This window comes from Megalops cyprinoides, chromosome 8, assembly GCF_013368585.1.
Source record: "Megalops cyprinoides isolate fMegCyp1 chromosome 8, fMegCyp1.pri, whole genome shotgun sequence".
NCBI classification, from domain to species: domain Eukaryota; kingdom Metazoa; phylum Chordata; class Actinopteri; order Elopiformes; family Megalopidae; genus Megalops; species Megalops cyprinoides.
In genome coordinates, this window is record NC_050590.1 from 3,826,578 (window position 1) to 3,849,965 (window position 23,388).

Genomic DNA, 23,388 nt, shown 5'->3' on the forward strand with positions numbered 1-23,388 from the left:
CACGTTCCTTCCCCAATCAGTTCATCAGTTGTTTACATTTATATGAAACCTAGCCACACCTTTTAAGCCATATATCAAGCCTGATCCATAAAGAGCATGTGATACCCGCTTGATTTAGTAAACACCCATGTCAACAACGACTAACGCAGCTGACTTTCCTGATTACCTTTTTTCACAGGTAAGGTGTAATTACTTGTTCAGTCGTACACCACTAGTTTAACAGCTGTAACAAAACAATGAATGTGCATTATGAGAGTTGTATTTGTATTAGGGAGGATGGGTATTCCGCAATAAACCGATTTTGAAGAACAAACTTTGTGCACATTTCGCAAAAAGGCTCACTCGTAGTCGGCAGGATTCGAACCTGCGCGGGGAGACCCCAATGGATTTCTAGTCCATCGCCTTAACCACTCGGCCACGACTACATGCGTGAAACAGGGCGGAGAAACACAGGTCCCGTAGTCACTAATTGCGGAAACGGTTGTTTTATTTCATTGTTTAACTCATAAACTACTGTTAGTTTGTCTGAAAAAAACATAATAAAATCCAAGAAATTGGCTTATTTTCACATTTGACTATGTTGAGCTGATAAATAGGATTGCGAGCGATGTAAGAAAGAGAAACATTGTCACTGGGGATATAGTGGGAAAAAAACTTGGGATTGCACATTATAGCGCGTGTTTACTTGTGTTGCATAAGAAATTATGGGGGGAATAAAATAGATTTTATTTATTTTATGAAGGTAAACCAAAACATATGAATTATCACATTTAGTTTCGGTGAACAGGAAAAACGACCCTATGCTAGTGAATGCGCAGTTTTCCACGACGCCCTCTAGTTAAGCAGAAAGACATTCCATACAGCCATACTAATCTATGTTTTTAGTATACTACCGGTAAAATACTTTATTGGGAACGTACAATATTATTTTAATGACTGGGAGAAGGCTTTGCAGTACTAAATAACGAAGAGAAAAGCCTGGTAAAAACATAAGCATTGTGGGGGTGTCGTTAATTGGAACTGATTTAAAAGATGAACAGGAAGGGGGAGCTATCCTTTTCGGCACAAATCGATGTGTGTAATTTATTTCAGGGCTCATTCGAAATAGTGATACTCGTGGTCAAATATGCAAGCCTAAATTTTGATTTGACTCTTGTTTAACGTGAACTGCACAATTTAGACACTAGGTGGTAGTGTTGCTCCATGATTATCGCTGCCTTCAACGAAGTGGTGAGTTCTGACTTCCTGCAAAATCGACCTTTTCATACAGACATTGTGAGGCAAGCTGTATTTTATTATTACAATACAGTATATGGAGGCATGGTAATGTTTGGTTTATATAATTACATGTTTCCATAGTATCAATTTGCGAAAGGTTATTTACTAAAAGGAGGTTAAATATACCGTGCAAGGGTATGCGGAATGGCCCAGTCATCGCATAGCAACACTGTTGGACAGCCGAATGAGACCTACATCACATCCTACACCCCCCCCCCCCCCCCAAAAAAAAGGCATTTGGGCTACGCTTTCACTACGCTTTCATCAGTTGCTAACATAAATTTAAAAGAGGCACCAAACTGTGTGAATGTCTTAAGGTGATGAGCTCATTGAGAGAAGACTTCGGAAAAAATGGAACATGGGAAACAGAATACGGAACTTCAGAAGTCTAACACCCCAGGGCAATTGCTCTGTCGTTAGCTTAGCTGCGGTTTAGAGTTTAACACGGTTTTAAACGCGCATGTTGCGGAAGAAGTCACGTGGCTTCTTAAGCCCCATTGCTGTGTCATCGGTACCTGTGGTTTAACCTACTGCTGAGGTTCAGCTTGATCTCAGTTGCTGTGTCTTCAAGAAGTTTCGTATCAACCACTAGAGGTCACTTTTAGTGCTTATTTGCTTAAACCTGACGCTGAGGTGGTTTAAGGAGAGACTAAACCTTCTCATTAGCAGAATGAGACCTACATCACATCCTACACCCCCCCCCCCCCCCCCCCCCCCAAAAAAAAAAAAACGAAACGTTATATACAGGTACAGTGTGAAGCGAAAAACTTTGGTCTAGAACAAACGTTTTTCTGTTTCGTGATTGGCCGGAGTCAGGAGCACCTTCGTGTTGAGGAAAATAAACGGAAGTTGCAGTAACCTGGAACCTGGAGGTCCATTAATAGATAAACTGCCCCTATCATCAGAGGCCTGTTGAGGTATCTGTAAGACATTGTTCACTTTAGAGCTGCCCGTATATGATGCACCAATGCAAGCTCCTGAGACAACACAGGATACGCAAATGGTATCTGAGGGCCTGTTTAAGGGCAGAATCTGGAGAATAATAATAGCTTTCCGCATCAGACTGATCAGCAGGAAGGAGAATTCAGCCATTCATCAAACATTCTCTGACAAGAGTATTGATATCCCTCCTTATCACCATACATCCAGAAGACATCTTTTTTTTTTTTCATGCTCCCTCCCTCCTCCTCAGTTCAAATTCTCAATTTTTATCCATTCTGTCAGTTGTTGAAATGTGTTCATTTTAGTTTGGTGACTCCTCCTTGGCTTTCCTGAGATTAGCATCTATGCAATGTCAGTTCCTGACGGCTTGATATAATATCTTTATAGCCTATTATAATGTAAAACAAAATAGTTGAAGTCTGACATGAATCCTTTTGAACAATGATGTTAACCTTGCAGATGGAGTAAGGAGCTGTCAGTTGGGTTATAAGGCCTACAGATACAGCTGCTGATCTCAGTTGCTATTGATATTAATGTTTGCTATCAACAACGTCAAGTAAATAAAAAAGCATCACGGTCCAGTATTTGACTTTTCTGGCTGGTCTGACCTGGGTTACCATCACACATACTGTTTTGTTAAATGGTACAGCACCGTATGTAGATTCACAAGAAGTCAATGGCATGTTAATGATGGGGTGCCAAAGAGTCAAACATATGTCCAAGAGGCCCAAGAAATAATCGCACATGGAATTCTAGACATGTTTATGATCTGTGTTTCAGACTGTCGATAAACAGCATGAAAATGTGTCACGTCACCGAATACCTCAGCAATTGATGTTAGCTTTAAAGGCTAATCGTTATAATGACCAGCAGCAGTTTGCTCACCTTGGTCCCAAACTGCATCCAATGCTGCCTGATAACAATAAAACACAACCAACAAGATATGCAGTGACAGTCAACAGGAAGTTAGGGCAGTAATGATGTCTGGATGCACTGCAATAAAAGCCAACAGGCCTTCACTCCAGGGCTAAGCTGTCTGGGAACAGATTGTAGCTCATTCAAGATCGAGCCGACAATCGGTTCTGCCCGCATTCTCTCGCTGTCTTCCTGTATCTTTGAGGTATATTAGCAGATGTTAATGGGTACATTTCATGGGTTTGGTCATCTGAGCTAAAATGAAGATGGACAAGGTTGAATGATATTACATCTTTCCCTCGGATGTGTCTTATTAATTCTGTTGAGCAAATGAACCATCTGATTTATGACGCACGCTTCACTGAATTTCACTCTATAAGTACACAAGCTGCACTCGCTGCTACGGCAACCAGTGAAAATGAATTTTGTCTGTGCTGGTTTTGTTATAGTATTATAGTGTAGCATTATTATATAAAGACATCAACTGTTGGGTGTTTGCAGTTAGTTATTAAAAAACAAGGAAGATGCCTAATATCAGCAAACTTAACGTACAGCGGGAAAAGGGAGGGACTTAACCTGAAAGCTGTAGGCGTGAAAACCAGGTGTGGCACTTCTGCTGTAGCCTTCAGTAAGGTACTTAACATTTTTTGTTTTGCTCTCTTTTTGCTCCAAATTGACAGCTACTGTAGAAGACAATTAATTATCCAGCTGTAGATGATAACATGTGAACTGTATTCCTGTGTAAATATATATTCTAAACAAGGAGATGGTTTTTTTTTTTCTGTTGCTTGCAAACCACTGAACCACTGTCAGCTATTGTTCATAAAGGTTGGATTCAGTGAATCAACACATTTTGAAATCTAAGCCTTCGGTTCACAAAAGCTGCCCATCCCTTTCATAAATGTACAGCCCACTGCTAATTACGGATGTGTGCTACAGCAGGTGTTGAGAACTATGGAATCAAGAACTTTCCCGTCAATCAAATCCTGCTGGATCATTCCAGAGCCACCCCTTTATGTCTCCTGTCACTTCATATGTTATTTCTTTGCGTTTTTTTTTTGTTTACATACTCAAATGTTTTGTTAATTTCCTGCCTTGAATAATTTTCGCTCTTCAGCAACCCTGGACGAGATGTACATGGGAAACACCACACTGTTTATTCAACATTTTGTTTTTTGTTCTGTGGTGTGGTTTATGTTATTCACGGTAACACGGTATCTTTATATCATGGTTATATATTTGTCAACACTATTGTTAAGCCCAGATGCAGCTCAAGGTGGCTTCAGTGGTCTTCCTCTCAAAAGGTTCACAGATAAGACCATGATAATACCATGCAGGATCATCCGTGAACTTTGACCTCGCCATTCACACACCCCCCCACCACAGAAACAGAAAGCTCTTGATTGGAGTCCTTGATTGTGAACAAAATAATAGCAAATACAAATTTGCATGCTGGGACGTTCAGCACGGGAAATGTTAACGAATTCTCAGCTGAGACACTCTGCTCCAAACGTCTCTCTCGGGCTCAGATGCACAGAGCAGCCACCGATCATTAGAGGACATCGGAGTTCCCTCCACCCGCTAACTGCCTCTAGCCGCAAGTGTGATGTGGCGTGACGCTAAGTTCCTCGAGCGATGTCTGGTTCACGAGTCTTGTCTGGATTGGCGAAAGTGTCAGAGGCTGTGACTCAGGGCTGGGAATTGGTGCCCCGGGGCTGGGAAATGGGGGATCGTTAGGGATCGCTTAGCGGCGGAGGCGATGACAGCCGGGGAAAGCAGAACCGAGACCTGGGCTGTAGTGTGGGAGAGGGCACAAGCATTTTGGTGCCAGTCAGTCATCTCCCAACATTGCTGTGAGACAAAAGTTATGTAAACACCCAGGTACTGAAAGGCCAGTTTCCTCTCACCATTGTTTTATGCTGTGTTATAATTGATGGGGTGGGGGGGCAGGGGGGGGGTGCATTTGGTAAATATTATTACAATACAGACCATGCCTGACATGTTGAAAAATTTGTTTTCCTGCTTTTCTCTCTCATTATTTCCCTGCTTCCTTTTCTGAACCAATGAACATCCTGTATCATATTTCACAAAATTACAACATCACAGTCTTTGTTGTGACTCTCCTGAGGTCTTCTCCTGTTATATTCTGTTGGTAGCAGGCATTAGAACTATGAGATATGGTGTAAATTAAAGTCATTTTTCTCACTAAGATTGAATTTTGCATTTTGAATAAAGTATTCCTCTTTCTATTGCTACATAATTTTCAGGTGTGCATCAAGAGAAAAAAGTCCTCCTGCCCGATACGATGAATAAGCTTGCTTCCACATCACTCCCTCATACAGGGAGTATTGAAGACCGAATCCATATTGTGGAAACTAAGTACCCATTTGCACTAAATGTCTTCATGCTGAAAATTATAAAATAAGTTTTTGATTTCATCCTCAGATTAGCCACCTTTTCATTCACTGCTTTTGGTCACTGCAAGGGTAGTAAGCAAAGGACCAAAGCTACACACTGACACCATCCTAATTTTATCATTCATATATACACCCTCAGATCACCACCGACATTATGTTATATTATTGTCATTTTTAAGGAACTGAGGGAGGATTATGACAGTAACTAACTACCACTGCTGATCAGTATAATGTGTTCACATTCATTAGTTAAATGTGTCCTCGTCATTCTCCTTTTTTAATGTGAGAGACCATTTTGAATGAAATGTCTGCATCAGCGTGTCTCCAGAAACTGGGAAAATGAGACGTTTATCAATCCGAACAGGACTCAGAGTGCTATGATACATGCTGTGAAGCGTACAGTAGCATGGTTTCTCTGACAGCGTTGAACCGAAACGACGTAGGGATGTAAAGACCTGCTATTCACATCAATTAGTGTAATCAGAATATAAGAATTCATGACAGGACGAAGCAATTGAGCACAATTGGAGTAATCCCAATAAAACGCTAGTGTAAGTTAATAAACTGCAAAGTGAGTTAATGAAAAAGAGAATTTAAGTTAATATTTGAACTTTCAATTCCTAAAGTGTCCCTGGGCTAAGAAATTTGATGAATAAATGTGCCCACATTGAAAAAAGGAGAAAACTGAGCATCAGAAAAAATATCATCCATGAGATTTTTAAACTCAGACCCTGTAATGCAGAATGTGCTAATGAGAGAAAATAATAAACCATTCAAATATTACTAATTAATGACTTAACATGAGGCTATATTAAAATTCACTGATTACAGATTCTTCTAAAATAATTGACTCTTACTAAATACTGATGCTGCTATTTTTACCAATAGCATGGACTAGGGTATGAGAAAAGAATGCACTCAAGTTACTAAATATGTGTTTAATATTCAAAGCACTGATCACAGCAGCACAATGGAATTCAGCATGTCATTGATGAGGTTGGCTGATGAATTAGAAGCTGGCTCAAAATGCGTTCTCTGCTGAAATGCCCTACCTTCCTTTTGCCTAATAGGGTTTTCTGCTCCTACAATACATGTCAGGTTATTAAACATTGATTAGAGGTTATAATTCTGGCCGGTTAAGCAGAGAGTATGGAAAACATCACAAGCTATTAAATGTCACAGGGCAGATGGCATTTCAAGAACTTTTATCTCCCATCCACAAAAAGTCCAAGCCAGCTATCGTCGAACTGGTAGCACCAAGGTGGCTGTCACAGTGCGCGATAAACTACCCCATCAAGTCTGCTTCCGCAAACAATTGAAATGATGACATTCTGATATGTGGTCATCACATTGTCCCCTCTCCTTGGTGAGAAGGCTTCATGAGCTGGAATAAAATAAATACAGACAAATTATATGCCAATGCTCTCTGAAGGATCAAAGGTTCATTATATGGACTTTCCAATAAGACGGGAATGAATGCTAATGGTATGTATTGTGTTAAAAATGCACTGACTGTCCTGTCAAGGAAAGATATACCTTTTAGAATTCAGCTGGTAATGGCCAAATTGCTTCCAGGATGGAGGTGTCATGCATGGTACAGTAAAAAAAAAAAAATTGAACTCAAATTCAAATTATCTTTGAACAGACATTTTCTGTGTTAGGAGAGACAACCTAATATGACTGACATTTTCCAACAAATCCCCTTTTCAAATCCTTAAAAGGATATTACCACAATGGGTAGGTCAATAAAGTACCTCAAGTATTTGGAGGGATCATACATGTGTCTGTAGTATATAGATTTTCCTAGTCTATAACAATTCCATACGGCTGTGACAATGACAATAGCATCCAGTGTGAGATAATATCAGCAGTTGCCTCGGATCAACCCGGTTTATCTGATTGCACTGCCTGTAAGCGACCCTGGGCGGAAGTTGCACGCCACTGTCTATACATCATCCCCTTAATTAGTGATACAGAGGAGGTGTGATCAGGAACACATTACCGAGGAGCACTGACTCAACATCACATGGCAAGCGGGGCGGAGAGAGTGCTAGGCTGACGCACGCAAGCTCATTACTACGTCCCACCGTACACATGTGCCGCCGCCACGCCGAGCCCTCTGACTGCTTCCCCAGGAAACTTTTCGCTTGTTTGCTCCCAGATCAGAGGAATGCGTCCTGGCGGGATTCCATCTGGAGCTCAGAACAGCTTCACACACATCCACAGCAAAGTCAGGAAGAGAGCATATGGATCCGTGTCAGTCTCTCAGAATCCATACAGAGGGAGCCGGTGACATCCCATTTAGGGTGGATGGCTAACAATATTCTACGACCGCTGTGCCAATTTCAGTTTGCTGTTGACTCTGTTTGTGCATTCTGTTTTTAAAATATAATTTGTTTGAGCTTAATAGCTGCTTTTAAGTCACAAAGAGGCTTATGGTAGCTATGGCACAAGTATGTCTTGTGCTAAAGCTGTGACGCTCAAAGTCTCACAGTCTCTTAAATTCTGACATCGCTGCTACTTTGGCTCATCTCAGCCTCATCTCTGGGAAGGTGGCAGCCCCAGTGCAAAGCTCTCTCTATCTCACTCATGTGTTTTCTTCCTTCACCTTCATCACCCAACACTTCGGTGTCTAGGAAATCCTGTACAGTACAGCAATCAATCGCGCAGTGACAGTATTTTCCCAAATCCATAGCACACCATTGAAAGGTGCTGACAAACTCAGCTTGAATAACTCTCCTGTAGCTCAACCTGACACTGTCTTAAAAAAGCAAAACCATGCACAGGACTACAAAACACAGGCTACATTTTATCGGGGTGCTGGGTGGTCTCAGTTGCGTTTCAGTCTAAATTCAAAATCCTAATGAAATTTTAAATTATTAGTCATAAAACAGAACTGCATGTCTGTTGCTGCAATATTCTCCTATACATGACTCTCTCTGACTCCGTGACTCTGAGGAATTATTCCATGCTCTGGCAACAACTCAGGCTGTGTTTGTTCTTCACAACTTGTAAAGTAATACATCTTCATAAAAGGAATGTGAGAAGGAATCTGTAGCTTCCTCAAGGATTGAATCTGGAAAAGTCAGTATGGTGGAAAGTCCCACATATTACTATCGAATGCTGTTGGTCAAACCACTATACTTTCATCCAGATTTATTGTTGGACTCTCAATAAGAGGATTAGTGTTTTATTTGCAACTGACCTTAATACTAATGAAGCAAAAGATATTGTACTCTGAAAAAATCCCCCTATAAAAATATTCAATTTCACATTTTTAACGGCGTATTGGAATGTATTCAGCATTCAGCATTCAGTGGTAAGTAATGTATTTTTGCTATTCTAATTATTTGTAGTTTTCCTATGTCCCATCATTTGAATGACAGAGCAGTTTTTATGTATATCTTGGATTATATTTCACTCTTTTTTTAGCTCTGTGCGGTCATATGTATGCATCTGTCATAGATTCTGTCAGCAAAATATGTAAATACATAATCCTTTTTTCTTAGACAACAGAAAATATGATTGACAGGGGCATAAATAGGATTATACTTAACCCAGAGCAGTTCAGTTTCACCTTTAACAATAAGAATGCTCATCTCTTTGAGGTGTTGCACGCATTTGTCACCTTCAAGCTATAAATAGCCATTCATACACAAATACTAATTGATCTTAACAGAATATAATTAAGCACTAAATGGAGAAGGAAGAAATTATCTTAACATAATTTCTATTCAGTCATAGTCAAAAAGGACAAAACCAACAATGAAAAGGAACATAAATTACTTTAATTAAAACAGAACATGGACTGGACCCTCATTTATCTTCTCACACAGGCAAGGTTATTATTTGGTTACCAAAGAGATTGTCTGGATGGGGATTGTACACAATAAGCACGCATTGTATAGCTTGTTGAACTGGCCATTTGGCCTTCCATTTAAACAGCACAATCACACTCATAGGATACAGATATTCAAAATAGAAACATTAACTCTTTGAAAACCTGTTTTATTTCAGAACATAAAACATTGTTGCATTGGTTAGCCTTTCCTATCAAATAAAAGCTTTCCCTCCCTTTCCAGCAGGGAAAGACTTTTAGTGGTCATATCTGACACATACAAAAATATGCAAGGAGCTCTCATGTGCCACCACTCTGGCTTACAAATCCTGGAAAACTGGAAACTGGAATATTTATTCTCTCCTTCCCCAATGTTGTGTGGTGCAATTTAAAATTTTCTAACAGCTGTATTAACACACAATGGGGTTTTCGGACTAAGTGATCTACTTGCTATTTGTTGGAAAGCTCATTTAATATTTACCGACAGACAGATGCAGGGTCAGAACTCGCAGCACAGAAAGCGCAGGCTGTTCTCCTATGATTTATTTTTCAGCATCAAAGTCACTATGTTTTGTTTTTAATCTGCCCGATTTACTCTCACTTCTGCTTAGTTAAGTATTAAAAATACATATTACACAGCGTAACCACAGAACTCATTTCTATAAGGAGTTGACTGAGAATGAGACAAAGCAGAGTGATCTGCGGTGGCAAACAAATTAAGAGTGTAATGTCGCCAAATGTTATGTAACATGTAAGGACAATTGTTACAGCCTTGTTCTACTGTCCTTGGTATAATGATTATGAGTTATTGTATTAATGAAATGAGGCATCAAAGCAAACATTTTGCTTTGAAAACCATTCAGTGTAGCTGTTGGGATACATTTTTTTTTCTCACTAAGGGTGCAAATATGCATTATATTAATAAGTAAATCAATTTCCAGTAGCAGCAGGTATGGTAGTGAATCCAGCTGCCGAAAGGCTTGGTCGTTTAGATAAGATTTTAACAAGGCCAGTGACCTGTGAGCAAACGCAGTCGTGTGACGGGTGCCACTGGGTAAGAAGTGACATTCCTCATTAATATTAGCGTAGTGGGTGGTGGGTAGGTGTGTCCTAAATGTCGCTTTGTTCTGTGGTAGTTGTAGGGGTGTTTTGTATACATTGGTGCTTGATTCAACATAATTTACAACTCTGATGGAAAGAGGGAATGCCATATATTATTGGAATATTTACAATCAGGCATTATGCAAGACATCCCTTGCAATGTAGCAATCAAAGACATACTTTCTCCCCATTTGCAGTTAAACGTTGGCAGTTGTTTCAGTGTTTAAAAAACGAAATCATGGTGGTTATACGTGGTCACAATGTATACTATGTGTGTAACCCATTTGTGGATTAAAGTTAAGATCCAAATATTTTATGTAATCTTGTGGCACTCTGATAGGGTCCTGACAAAGAGCAGCACTGTACAGTAGCCAAACCCAGACAGGAAGGACTGGCGGAGAGGCGATGTGGAAACAGCCTACATTGCGAGCTGGCTTTAAATTTAAATCTACTCGAGAAAGTGTAGTCAGGTAGCAATTTATTCGTGGTTTGTGACATGATTAATCGCTAAGAAGTTTCTTAAATGTAAGAAACATATCTGGCTACGTAGAGTTAGTGCTGCAAACTACATCGGATAGCTAACTAGCTGCCTACCTAACCTCTGAGCGCAATATCGAGCTAGCCAGCTAGCTGTCGGATCCGTTAGCTAATGCGGGAAAAGCTAAAGAAAAGGGAAATATATTGCTTAGTTATCGCTATTTGCCGTAACTAGCTTGTCAATCTTTGTCTCTTAAACGGGGTAAAAGCAATTGTAAAAGACCAATAGCTTGCTAGATACCTAGCTAGTTAACTGGTATGCACAGCCGCCTATATCTAGTAAGCTGCCAAGCTTGCAGCAGAAGTTAAATTTAACTGTTTTATTGTGAAATGAGGATCGCTTAGTCAGTCAGCTCAACCCGAGCTTCTCAGAAACGACAATAAAAAACGACATACCGCGGGGGAGGTTTGGTATAGGTATTTGGTAGACAGTGTGTTGCTATAGCTAGCCTAGCAGTCGTAATAGACTGGGTTGCTAGGTAGTAAGCTAGCTACCTAGTTTTTTAACTATTGGGTAGTGTTTATAGAAGAGTGGGTATGTGGCGAGGTAGCTAGCTAGCTAACATCAGTCTGTTCTTCAGATACAGATTTCAAGTTTACCAAAGTGATGGTAAAGCAATAACTGTAAATGAATAATTTAGTTTTAGCTAGCGAACTGAGTAAAAAAAAATGACAAAATGGTCAGGCTGACAAGTTTCTTCAGGAATGTAACGAGAACTCCGCAAGTCAAGATAGCTAGCTAGCTAGCTTGCTAACTCAGCTCGCTAACCATGAAAGCATTAACCACGCAGAGTCGCAACGGTGAATAAACAGGATCCCAATGGTAAATATAACTGTACTTTTTGTGTTTACAAGACATGCATGGAAAGTTTGACTGCAACAAAGAAAAGTTAGACGTATGTGTGTTTGTATGTTTAATGATATTTTCTTCAATTTGCAGGGGTGCATTCTAACTGCATTTATTGTCAATGCTTGTAATTTTGTTGTTTTATTTCTTTCAGCATACACCAGTAGCTGCATCTTATTAGCATAGGTCAGTAAAAAAAGCTGTTTTTTACAGTACAGTGCATCTGTAGTATGAGGAAAATACATTTATTGAATTAATGATTACATATAGTAACAGATAATGGCTTGAGCGAGTAAGTATGAATTTCTGTTGTTTCAGCTTCGGACGCATACCGCGTCGGTATGGGCCCGCGCAATTCATATTGCAAGGATAAGCGCGTTGCAGAGGCTTTAACCAATTCTAATATATATTTCATCTTGAGATAAAACATCAGCGCTTTTACTTCTCAGAAGATGAATAGCACTGTGGTTCCTGCGTCAGATTTATATGGCTATTTTGCTTTTACACCCTCAAAACTTTAAAACAGCTGTTTCTTTGAAATATTATTCTATTGTTTCGCTCTTTTTGTATCGCTAATCAGCACCATTAACTAAGCTGCTCAATTTCAATCCTCAGAAGAACTTTTTTTTTTTTTGCATTCAGGAAAGAAACTGAGATGGATTATTTTCAAAAGGTTTGGGGTTTCTGGGTAAAGAGAAACAAGAGCAATCCTGTCTTCATCCTCAGCCTGTATCTGGTCTGAAAAGTTAAGTTACTGTGGGTACTGTAGCTTAAAGGTGGAAAATAAATCATTTTAGTGGTAAAATTCTTGCTGAGATACAACCGATCAAACTTTTTTTGGTAGTGGTGGTACCATAGAATTTTGTATGGTATTATTGTTGTTCCATTACTATAGCTGGGTCTGAGATAACCATGTAGACAAGATAGAGAGAGGATGTTTTCCTTTTATGAATGCATATGTTGTATTTACCCATGTGCTTGACTTGATGTATAAAATTCAGTCAAATTGCAGGGATATCGCCAATAAACCCATTTGTAAATTTTGTTTCAGATACACTGTTAACATTGCTCAGTTCTATTTCACAACTCTTACTAAGCCTGCAGTCTTTCTAGGTAGTACTTTTTGTATCACTTTTATGTGGGGAGTGAAACTTCACTGTGAAATGGCCAGATGAATTCATCCACATCTTTTGGAATATGTGCACTGCATGAGACTGACTCAAATGATACATAGAGAGAGCATGTATGGGTTTCACCCTCGGTATACTTATCTCTGAGACTGCTGCCTCTATCCTGTTGAATGGAAAGGTGAAAGAGATATATCAAACATGGCTGAAGTTGTAAGTGGAAAAGGAAATAAAAATACAAATGAAATGTTGGCTCAAATCAAAGGAAATCCTGTATTGTCAGTGACCTTGACATTAGGGCCTCTGTCAGGGAATTTTACTGAACTGTTGAATGAATTTGAAAATTAATCAAGTCTCTCAGCTTTCTCAAACTGGAAAGTACTGTTATCTGAAGTGAAACCACAACAGTTGGATTGTGAGATAAGAACATAGACTCAATGCTTCATGTAGGTTGACAGTCAGCGCTGAAAGCATCCAGAGTCAGTAGCTGTTTGTTGAGTCTTTTTTTCATCCTTTTCAGGTTTTTCTACATTTTCAAACATGGGTGATATGAAGACCCCGGATTTTGATGATCTTTTGGCTGCCTTCGACATCCCGGATGCCACCAGCCTGGATGCTAAGGAGGCCATCCAGACCAGCCATGATGAGGGGGAGGGTCCCCTGAAAGCGGCGGGGATGTGCATGGACGATGGCATCTCCATCCACCATGCCGCGCCCACCTTGGACGTCCCAGCTGTCAGCGTGATCGTGAAAAACACCAGCCGGCAGGATTCCTTCGAGTCCGCTGTGGAGAGGGATGGCACCCGACTGGGAGGCCTGGTCCAAAATGGATTTCGGAGTGCAGGACCCGCCCTGGACTACTGTCACATGGGTCACGGTAGCTACGGGAAGTTTGAGGCATCTTTCCTAAACGGGGACAGTTTGAGGGGCCCTTTGGAAAAAACAGCAGCCCACAGGGCTGACAGAGTGCCGTCCTTTTCCCAGTTTAGTCCCATCTCCAGCCCGGAATCCGAGGATGCCCAGGGGAACGGGATTGATGTCCGTCCAAGACAAGAGGAGAGACCTTATTTCCCTGTTGTTTCCATGGCTCAGCCAGCAGACCTTCTCATGGTGGACAGTCAGAGGAAATTGGTGGCCTACAGCATGTTCGATAAATGTTATAATAGAGACGCTTTTAATGAAACGGTGAACAGCTATGAGAGGGAGAGAGTATCAGTCAGACCAGAGGAGACCAGGGCAGAGGGTCATCGTGAAGGCTCTTACAAAGACCATGTCAAAATGGAAACATTCCTTGGTAGCCAAGGGCTTCCCTTGGACGACCCACGCAGCACGAAGCTTGAAGAGACGAACCGTTACTCTGTGTCAGAGTCTGGCGTGAGCCCGTCCCAGTGCGTCAAAACTCCAGCCTCTAAGCTGTCCTCGTGCCTCGCCGCGCTGGTGGCACTGAACGCTAAAAAGGACGCCGAGGCCTCAAAGGAAACGCAGACAAACTCCAGAGACCCATTGGTGACCATGAAGGAAACTGCCAAGGTTAACCCGGTGGTGCCCAAGTCTCCGAAGAGCCCAAGAAGTCCCCTGGAGGTTGTGAAACGGTTTATCAAACAGCCAGACAGCCCAGTAAGTGTCTGCAGCGACAGCAGTGGCAAGGCGTCTCCTTCGGTGACCACGGGGTCACCTCCTGCCATACCAAGAGTCAGAATAAAGACCATCAAGACCTCGTCTGGGCAAATCAAGCGCACCGTTACCAGTGTGCTGCCCGATTCTGAAGTCGAGGACATCCAGTCTCCCGCCGAGTCGACTCCGTCGCAGTCTTTCGAAGAGCTGTCGCCCAGTCCGCAGCCGAGGCCACTTCCTCATTATCTGACCGCCGACGTTGTTTTTGAAAACGGCAGGAGTAAATCTTCCCTCAAAGTAACTTCATCGGCTACCCTCCCATCAAAAGCCATCCGGGTCATGGCAGACGGGAGCTCCAAGAAGAAGGCCAGGGTGCAGTCGTCCGCTCCTCTCCAGACCGCTAGCAGCGCGCTCATGAGGGCTGTGAACATCGTACAGCAGCAGCAGCACAGACAGCAGAAGACTGCATTGGTCCAAATGGCAAACACCCCCAACACCAGCTTCCTCCCCAAAGCTGTGCATTTGGCCAACCTAAATCTGGTCCCTCACAGCGTGGCGGCCTCGGTTACAGCCCGGTCCAGCACCCAGCGGCAGAGCCAGCCCCAGATCTCCACCCCCATGGTGTGCAGCACCGTCCCGCTGGTACACCAGGTGAAAAAAGCCACACACCTCCCTTGTCCTCCCGTCCCCACCGGCGCTGTTGGGACCCTTAACAGGCTGTTAAACGGCACCAACCCCGTGCCGACCTACGTGCCCAACTTAAGCCCACCGCTGGAGTCTGGCATCACCTTGCCCGACCGCGGTTACCGCTGCCTGGAGTGCGGGGACTCGTTCGGTCTGGAGAGGAGCTTGGCGCAGCACTACAGCAGGAGGAGCGTGCACATCGAGGTGGCCTGCATGCACTGCTCCAAGTCGCTGGTGTTCCTCAACAAGTGTAGCTTGCTGGCGCACGCCCGAGAGCACAAGAGCAAAGGGGTGGTGATGCAGTGCACGCAGCTCTTCATGAAACCCATCCCTGCCGACCAGATGTTCACCCCCGCTGTCACCGAACCCGCCATGCCCGCCGGCTCCCAGGCCACCCCGGCGGGCCCCACCTCTTCGGCAAATTCAGCCAAGGTCAAACCAGTCATGCCTTTGTATCCGGACAAGATCATTCGCCACGGCCTCAAGTGTCTGGAGTGCAACATTCAGCTACAGGACTACAGATCCCTCGCCGGACATTACCAGAGGGTTTCTGAGGAAACGGAGGGACTGGTAAGTGAAACTACTGACTTTTGATTTATTGGGGTAATTTCACAGGAAAAAATCTGTTGAATCAAAATTTTTTCTACAGTTTATTTGGAATGCATGTTGCAAAGTAAGCAACTGGTGTCACATTTGGGAAATCTCCCATCTGCACATAATTTCTCCTGTTTTAATGCGTGTTCAATGAAAAGACACATGATATAAACCTCCCTGCCACTGCTGCTGAAGAAGGTTTTTTTTCTGTATTCCAAAGCCTGTAAAGCATGCACAGGTGGTTGTCCCGAATATTGTCAGCCATTTATTCATCAAATGTAGAAATGTCTTGATGTTCAGACGAATCTGAGCTCAGGTCTTCTTACTTTGATTCCCATCTGCCTCCCACCAGCACAATACGTGATGCTGGGTGCTCCATTTACTGTTAGCAAGGACTACAATGGTGCAAAAATGGGTATAAATTCAAATTTCATTTTTAAGAGTAAATCATATAGGAGAGTATATTGTATCTGCCGCATAGCCAATTGTTTTGTATTGTGTAGTAACATGAATAAATAAGTGATACTTTCTGTAAGTGATAATGAACATAAGGAACGAGTAATAATGAAATTTGTGGCTTGTTGTGGGTGCATAGGGAAGAGGAGTATTCCCTCATTCTTGGCTTTGTATGAGGATTAGATAGCAGTGGGAATTGGCTAAGGAACAACAGAACGATATGTTCGTAGTTACTTAGGGGGCTTTCACATCAGGGACCTGGGCCCAGATCCGAGTACACTTGACCCCAAAGTTCAGTTTGTTTGATTAGTGTGAACACTGTGTACCGTACCCGGGCACGGATTAACGAACCGTGCCCAGGTCCACTTGAAAAGGTGGTCTCGAGTACGGTTCATGTGTACTCGGGTACGGTTCGCATCAGGTGTGAAAACTGCTGTACCAAAACACGGAAGTGGACTGCTGTTTAGAATGTGACGTCATAACTAACTTCAAAATCTGCGTATGCATGCAGCACGCGTTGATCCCATCCTCGGAACTGCACGGCCCTAGCTGATAAAGGCGAAAGGGTCGTTCATAATATTGTCTCCAAAATATCAATAATGGTAGGCGTAGTGCGAAGGTCGACTCCGTTGTATGGGCTTGGGATCTTGCGATTGGCGCACTTTTCTACACTGGAGCGACAACGTAAACAAATGTCACGGAGTTGTTGACGCAAGTGTACTCTTTTTCTTTGTGTTTATTGGTGGATTGCAAACCAACTAGGTGCATACCGCCCCCTACTGTATCGGAGTGTGTAGATACACAAGTGTACTCAGGTACGGAACAACATTACTAATGTGAAAGCTGAGCGGTGGGGGGAGTGGAGAGGGGGGGCAGTCGTACTCAGGCACGGTACGAAACAATCATACCTAATATGAAAACGCCCTTAGTTAAAGATACAGATATCTAGTAGAGATGGAAGAGACAGTGTATTTAATTTTGGATGCGGTGAACTTATCCTTTACATATCATTTGCCATCGCTGTGCTTTGGAGACACAGAGAGGGTAATTGGGGTTCCTGATTGACATTTAGTTTGTGGTAGCATTTTGTTTCAGAATGTGTTAGTACAGAAACCATATTTCTAATGTGAAGCTGAAATTATTTGCAGGCATAAGTTTGTAATTCCACATATCTGATGGCCCGTTGTGATTTTTGAACTGCGTGCAGGTGCCGGTGATTTTGTCCTGTCCGGCGTGTGGTCATATCCGCGGGTGATGAACTTTCTACATGTGTGCTCTCTCACCTTTTTTGCAGATGTGCAAGTTGTGTCCGATGATGCTGCCCAACAAGTGCAGCTACAAGGCCCATCAGCGCATTCACACACACAAGTCCCCTTACTGCTGCCCAGAGTGCGGGGCGGTCAGCCGCTCCGTCGACATCCAAAAGCACGTCAAAGAGAACTGCCTCCATTACTCACGCAAGATTGGGAACAAGTAAGCCAGCGACCCGACAGGGCTTCAGTCTGACGTCCTAATGGACTGTAACTAAATCACTCTCTTTGTGGATTTGAGCTTTTGTTCGCTGGTGTAATTTGATTTTTTTTTTTTTTTTTCTTTTTCCCTGCAGGTGTCTTCACTGTGACGTGTTCTACCTGTCATTTCAAGCTCAGAAGAGACACATAGAGGAACAGCACTGTGAGGTCTTCCACAAATGTGCTCTCTGCCCTGTTGCCTTCAAGACTGCTGACGGCTGTCTGACACATGTCAAAAACAAGCACAATTCCACCACCGCGGCCCCTCAGTAAGTTCCTCTCCTCCCCTTACCTCCCTCTCCCTGGCATGTTGCATTTGGAATTTCCCAGTTCAGTTGCTTGACTTAAGATTCCTACCATGCTTTCACCGGTGTTTGCAAAGCAGTAACATATAATATTGAATCTGACAAACCTTAAGTAGAACTTCATTACTTCATATTATGTATGAAGTATTAACGGAGCATTCTGAACTAAGCCTAGAACACAGCCATCCTCCTCCAGACAAATGATGTGTGATTTGTGCGTAGGGATGATAAAACATCTTTGTGCGTCATTATTTTTCTTTCCAAAACATGACTTGCATTAACAGCGCTGAAAGAGCCAGAGCTCAGGATTTCATATTTCAAGTGGGGACTAGGGCAAAAGTGATTTGAAGGACTAAAATGTATTTTGACTTGTTTTGTTTTTCTCTCGCAGGTTAATCTACAAGTGCGCCTGTGAAACGGTTTTTAAGAAAAAGCAGCTGCTGTTTGATCACTTCCATCTGAATGCTAAAAAGCAGTGTGTGTTTAAGTGCCCAGAGTGTGCCGTGGTCTTTACACAGAAGCAGCCGTTGATGCAGCACTTCAAGGTATACGCGTTCACCTGCTTTTTACCGTGACTCTCCACACGCAATTGCACAATTCTTGCGGTCAGTTTCTTGTTTTTTTTTTTTTTTTGTGAACCATACAGCTAAAATAAAAAAAAAAAAAGATTGCATGTTTTCCATTTTGGTCTTTGGTCTGCATGTGGGCTTTCATCACAGGCTGCGGTGTTGGCGCCTTTTCTGTTGCTGCTTTTCTGTTGCTCAGAGCCTGAGGCCTTTGTTTGTTTCAGAGCGTGCACGGAGGCGTCTTCAGCGCAGCGGCAGACGAAAGCGTGAAACAGACGGAGGAGACCGCCTCGGTCCGGGAAGCGAGAGCGACATCCCACCAGCCCAAGGCAAACAGCTCCGTGAGGCAAACGGCCACAGTGGAGCAGAGGGACGGTTCAGCGGCGCTCAAGGCCAACAGCAAGCTGAACCTGAGGAATGCTGGCTGGACCTGTGGAGAGTGCTTGCACTGGCTCCCGGACAGAGAGACCTACGTCTCCCACATGAAGACCAGCCACGGAAAGGTGAGAGGAGATTTGTCCTTTCTTTTAAATGCAAGGGATAGTGTGTGTGTGATGCATATCTCGGAATAACCCTGAAGGGGAAGCCAGTACAAGGCCATACATACACCGTTGAGGATTATATGTTGTGTGTTTGCGAGTGCATTTTTTTTTCATTAGATGTTTGAGTTCCAAATATATAGACATTTGAGTTTTATTGGATATAGCTGCAGCATGTTTTCTTGGGGTCAACAGATAAGTGAAACAGTAAGAATTCAGCTGTTGCTTTAACAAACAGTGGGGTTTTTTTTTTTTTTTTTGGAGGTGTGCGTGTTTAGAATTTGTACATTTTCTTTTTAGGCAATGTGGCTGGTGAGTCATAAATTACGGGAACAAAGAGGAATTATGGAATGAATAGTCATTGTTAAAAATACTTTTTTATAGTACTTAAATGTTCCCCATTTTCATCAGTGAAATAATTTAATCAAAGTAATGTCTGGTTTTAAATAGTGTTTCATGAAGCATGCTTATAAGTTCAAATGGTAATTCCTGATGGTCATGATAGGAACTGCAGACATTTCACCTCTCTTTCATCTCTGGCACCAAAACATTATTTCCACATGAATGCTACTGGCTTAGCATAACTCTAGTCTAGAGGCCTATAAGAAGCACATTTCGACCCAGTGAAGTGTACCTTAGGAACAGATGTAAATTGTGCAGGCTTATTGTATTCATGGAGCAAGAGAGAACAGAGACAGTGACTGCAGGGATTTTTGCTTTAAGCTGAAATAATAGACCTGGTTTTGTGGTTTTCACCTGTGTTGAAGGTTCAGGTAACTGCAGACTGATACACAAGTGCATTGCAGTGAAAATGGGGTTGGCCGAAAGAGTTGGAAAAACCGGGCTTCGTGTGTTCATGATTTATTCGACGTGCAGTCATGGAAATTGTTCATAATTACTCGGAGACGCTTATCGCTGGCTGCACAAGTACTTGCCACAGGTGCGCAGTCCCACAGACCCTTGCGTTGGTATGAACGTAGGCACGCTGGTTTCCTGTACCGAATCCCTCACCTGCTGCATGTTTGCGGTTGACTTCGTGTGGCGCCTCGGCCTCCAGAGAGCAGTTCTGCGTTTCATGTAACGAACTTCCTGGAAATGTCAGTTACGCCCGTCGATAAAGCAAGAGGGCATTGCTTTGCCTTTTTTTTTTTTTTTTGTTTTTTTACACTGCTGTTGCGCCCCTGTGCAAAGCACTTAACCCAGATTGCCTCAGTAAATTAACAGCTGCGTAAATGGACAACATGTAAAACATAAAAGCTGTAAAAAGTCAGTCTGGTTAAGAGCATCTGCTTAGCAGGTGTAATGTAATGGTTTCTTTGCAGTCATTGAAGAGGTATCCGTGCCAGCAGTGTGAGAGGTCTTTCAACTCCTCCACCAGTCTGAGGCGACACCTCCGAAATGACCACATGGGAAAGAGGAAGACCTACACCTGCTGGTGAGTGTCATTCTGTGTCATAGCTGAGGTGCGGTGTCTTGTGTCAACTCAGTGTTCTTGCTTCTAACCTGTGGGCAGATAAGTATTGACTCTGACCTCTGACGGTAAATAAACTTCCCTCTACAGTGCAAAACATCTTGAATCAATTAAGTACAAATGTAGCAAATGCATAGGATATAAGCACATGCAAGAAACCAGGTACAGTTAGTTGAATGGCACCTACTTGATCTGTATTAAAACTACTACAAAATGTGTTGCCCTGAAATGGTTTCATATTGTCTTTTTGATTTGCTTTGCTATTCATGTAAAAAAGTGCAGAAAATGTGAAATGCTTTTTTGAAGCTTGCATAAAATGAACATTGAAGTGTTTAATGCCTTTAACATCATATCATTCCTCATGAAGGTACTGCACGGATGAGAAAGTGACCTTCACCAAATACTTCATGCTGAAAAACCACATCAGCCTGATGCATGGCATTAAAAACCCTGACTTCAGCCAGATGGCCCCCCAGGAGACAAGCCAGGGCTCAGGAAAGGTATAGTCACATCTGACCACCTGTTCTTGAAAAAAATGTCAGTGCAAGGGGTCTACTGTAGGAATGGATTTTCACCATAGCTTTCACCATAGCACCATAGGATTTTCACCGTAGACTTGTCTCCTAATGGTAAAATGTGTTGAAATAAGCCGTATTTTTAAATACGCGATGATAAATGTGACGTGCCGTGCTCTACCTGGCTGGCCAGATGCCAGTAGAGGCAGTATCCACATGTGGTCTGTTTGCCTCACAGAAACCTGGAGATAAGAGAAGAGGTGGGGAGGTCCAGAGGGAGGGAGCAGGTGGCGCTGCCCTGGAGGCCACCCCGCCCAAAAGGCCGAAGCCACAGTTCCGCTGCGCCAAGTGCGGCTTTACCGCGGAGGACAGCGTGAGCTTCCAGGAGCACATACCCCAGCACAAAGCCGACGACTCCACCCCGCAGTGTCTGCACTGCGGCCTGTGCTTCGCTTCCCAGCTGGCCCTCAGCAGGCACCTCTTCATCGTGCACAAGATCAAGGAGCCGGAGCAGGAGGAGGAAGCTCAGGAGGAAGAGGAGGAGGAGGAGGAAGAGGAGGACGAAGAGGAGGACGAAGAGCAGGAGGCAGCGAAATCGCCGCCTGCAGGTGAGGAGGTGGACTCGGTAACCCCGGCTGGAGGGATGGTCTCCGCCGCCGCAGAGCAGGAGGCATCGAGGCTCCGGTGTGGCACAAGCAGCGAGGCCTTCGACAGCGATGTGTTCGACAGTGAGGCGACGCCGAGCCCCGATGCACAGCCTCACGGGCAGTCCTCCTGAGGGCACAACCCACTTTAGCAGGACTTCAGACAATTCTAAAGCTGCTGCTGCACCCCACGCGGGTGACCCAGGACACTTCAAATGCTGAATCTAGGTTTCCAAGCAGCTCGAAAAAAATGTGGTACTTCAAATCAATTGCCTTACAATTTAATATATATTCTGTTTCTGAACCTACATGCGTGCTCTAGAACGCCTCAAAAACAATTCATTTCTGAACAGCAACAATAAAAGAAAAAAAAATCCAGACACAAGTTGAGTCTAGAGTTTATCCAGTTTGAATGGATAGCATGCGTTTTTGTCTACGTTTTTTGTTTCTGTTTGATGTAAGTTCACGTTCTTTTATTTTTGAAGCATTTATTGTTTTCTTCCGTATAGTATTATATATATTTATCAGCTGTGAAATAATACAGGACAATGCAACACTGCAGTGCTTTATGAATCAGACAGGTGAAGGTGTAGGGTGCATTGAAACGCAAGTTCGTTCTGAATTGCTTCTGGTCTTGGGGAGTGCTGTGACAGGGAGTTAAAGTGCACCTCGGGCTGTTCTCTGAATGCTTATCAGTTTACTTTAGTCATCCTTGAACATGGAGATCTTATTGGAGCTCCAAATTAATTTAAATTTTACTGCAAAGAGTTGACCAAATACTCTAAAAGGAACCCCAGCGGAAAAGTGTCATGCACAATTGATGGTTCGTTCGAGACCGATTTGGAAATCATTCATTTGCCCAGCCACTCCGCCTGTGTTCCGTTTCAGCACGGTGCCACCTCGCACCTCGAAGGACAGCCTGAGTTCCCCACTCAATGGACAGTTGTGTTGATCAGTATTGAGACTTTGCAGATATGTTGCATCCAAAGTCAGAAACGCTGTGCATTTGATCACCTGTATTTCAATATCCATTCCATACCAAAAAAAAAAAGGAAGCAAAATTTGGCATACGTTCTCTATTCAGTGTGTCATTCTTTTAACCAAAGTAGCACTTTTAATGCAAGGTAATTATGTATGCATTACAGAGGAGAATGTTTTCTGTAAAACATGTAGCTCTTTGTACCATTGACATAGACATCACTGTATAATTTGTATAGAACATGCTCCGTGATGCCATACTCTACATATCAGTTGTAAGGGAACAAAATGAGCATTTACCATTATCTTCCCCTGAAGTTAGGCGTCTACTTGTGAGTTATACATGTCATTGTGTTTTGGTTAAATTTGGTTATTTTGCTTTGGAAACTGTGTTCTGGTATGTGTGAATCTGGGCAAACCGGGCAACCGATACAATGTGTATTCATCAGGTACATTTGAGAACAGCTTGCTTCAAAAGCTGGGTGAGTTTAAAGTAAAAGAATACCATT

General features: G+C 42.8%; 1 protein-coding gene and 1 non-coding gene across 2 annotated transcripts; one reads left to right on the plus strand and one right to left on the minus strand.

The window, feature by feature from the left end:
* Nucleotides 1-343: 343 nt before the first annotated feature.
* On the minus strand, nt 344-425 carry trnas-aga. Its single transcript has one exon. It is a non-coding gene; the product is annotated as a tRNA-Ser (tRNA).
* Nucleotides 426-10,890: 10,465 nt separating this feature from the next.
* On the plus strand, nt 10,891-22,303 carry znf592 (zinc finger protein 592). Its single transcript, XM_036535495.1, has 9 exons — nt 10,891-11,851; nt 13,523-15,870; nt 17,645-17,823; nt 17,957-18,130; nt 18,558-18,711; nt 18,957-19,235; nt 20,594-20,706; nt 21,110-21,242; nt 21,496-22,303. The coding sequence occupies exons 2-9, from the start codon at nt 13,543-13,545 to the stop codon at nt 22,033-22,035; spliced, it is 3,900 nt and encodes a 1,299-aa protein (XP_036391388.1). The 5' UTR covers nt 10,891-11,851; nt 13,523-13,542; the 3' UTR covers nt 22,036-22,303.
* The last annotated feature ends 1,085 nt before the right edge of the window (nt 22,304-23,388 follow it).

Excerpts from the sequence above, each read along its gene's own strand:
- znf592 (XM_036535495.1), top strand. The coding sequence starts at position 13,543 with ATGGGTGATATGAAGACCCCGGATTTTGATGATCTTTTGGCTGCCTTC. Across the intron at positions 15,871-17,644 it reads CTGAGGAAACGGAGGGACTG|ATGTGCAAGTTGTGTCCGAT; the intron begins GTAAGTGAAACT and ends CCTTTTTTGCAG. Across the intron at positions 20,707-21,109 it reads AGGAAGACCTACACCTGCTG|GTACTGCACGGATGAGAAAG; the intron begins GTGAGTGTCATT and ends TTCCTCATGAAG.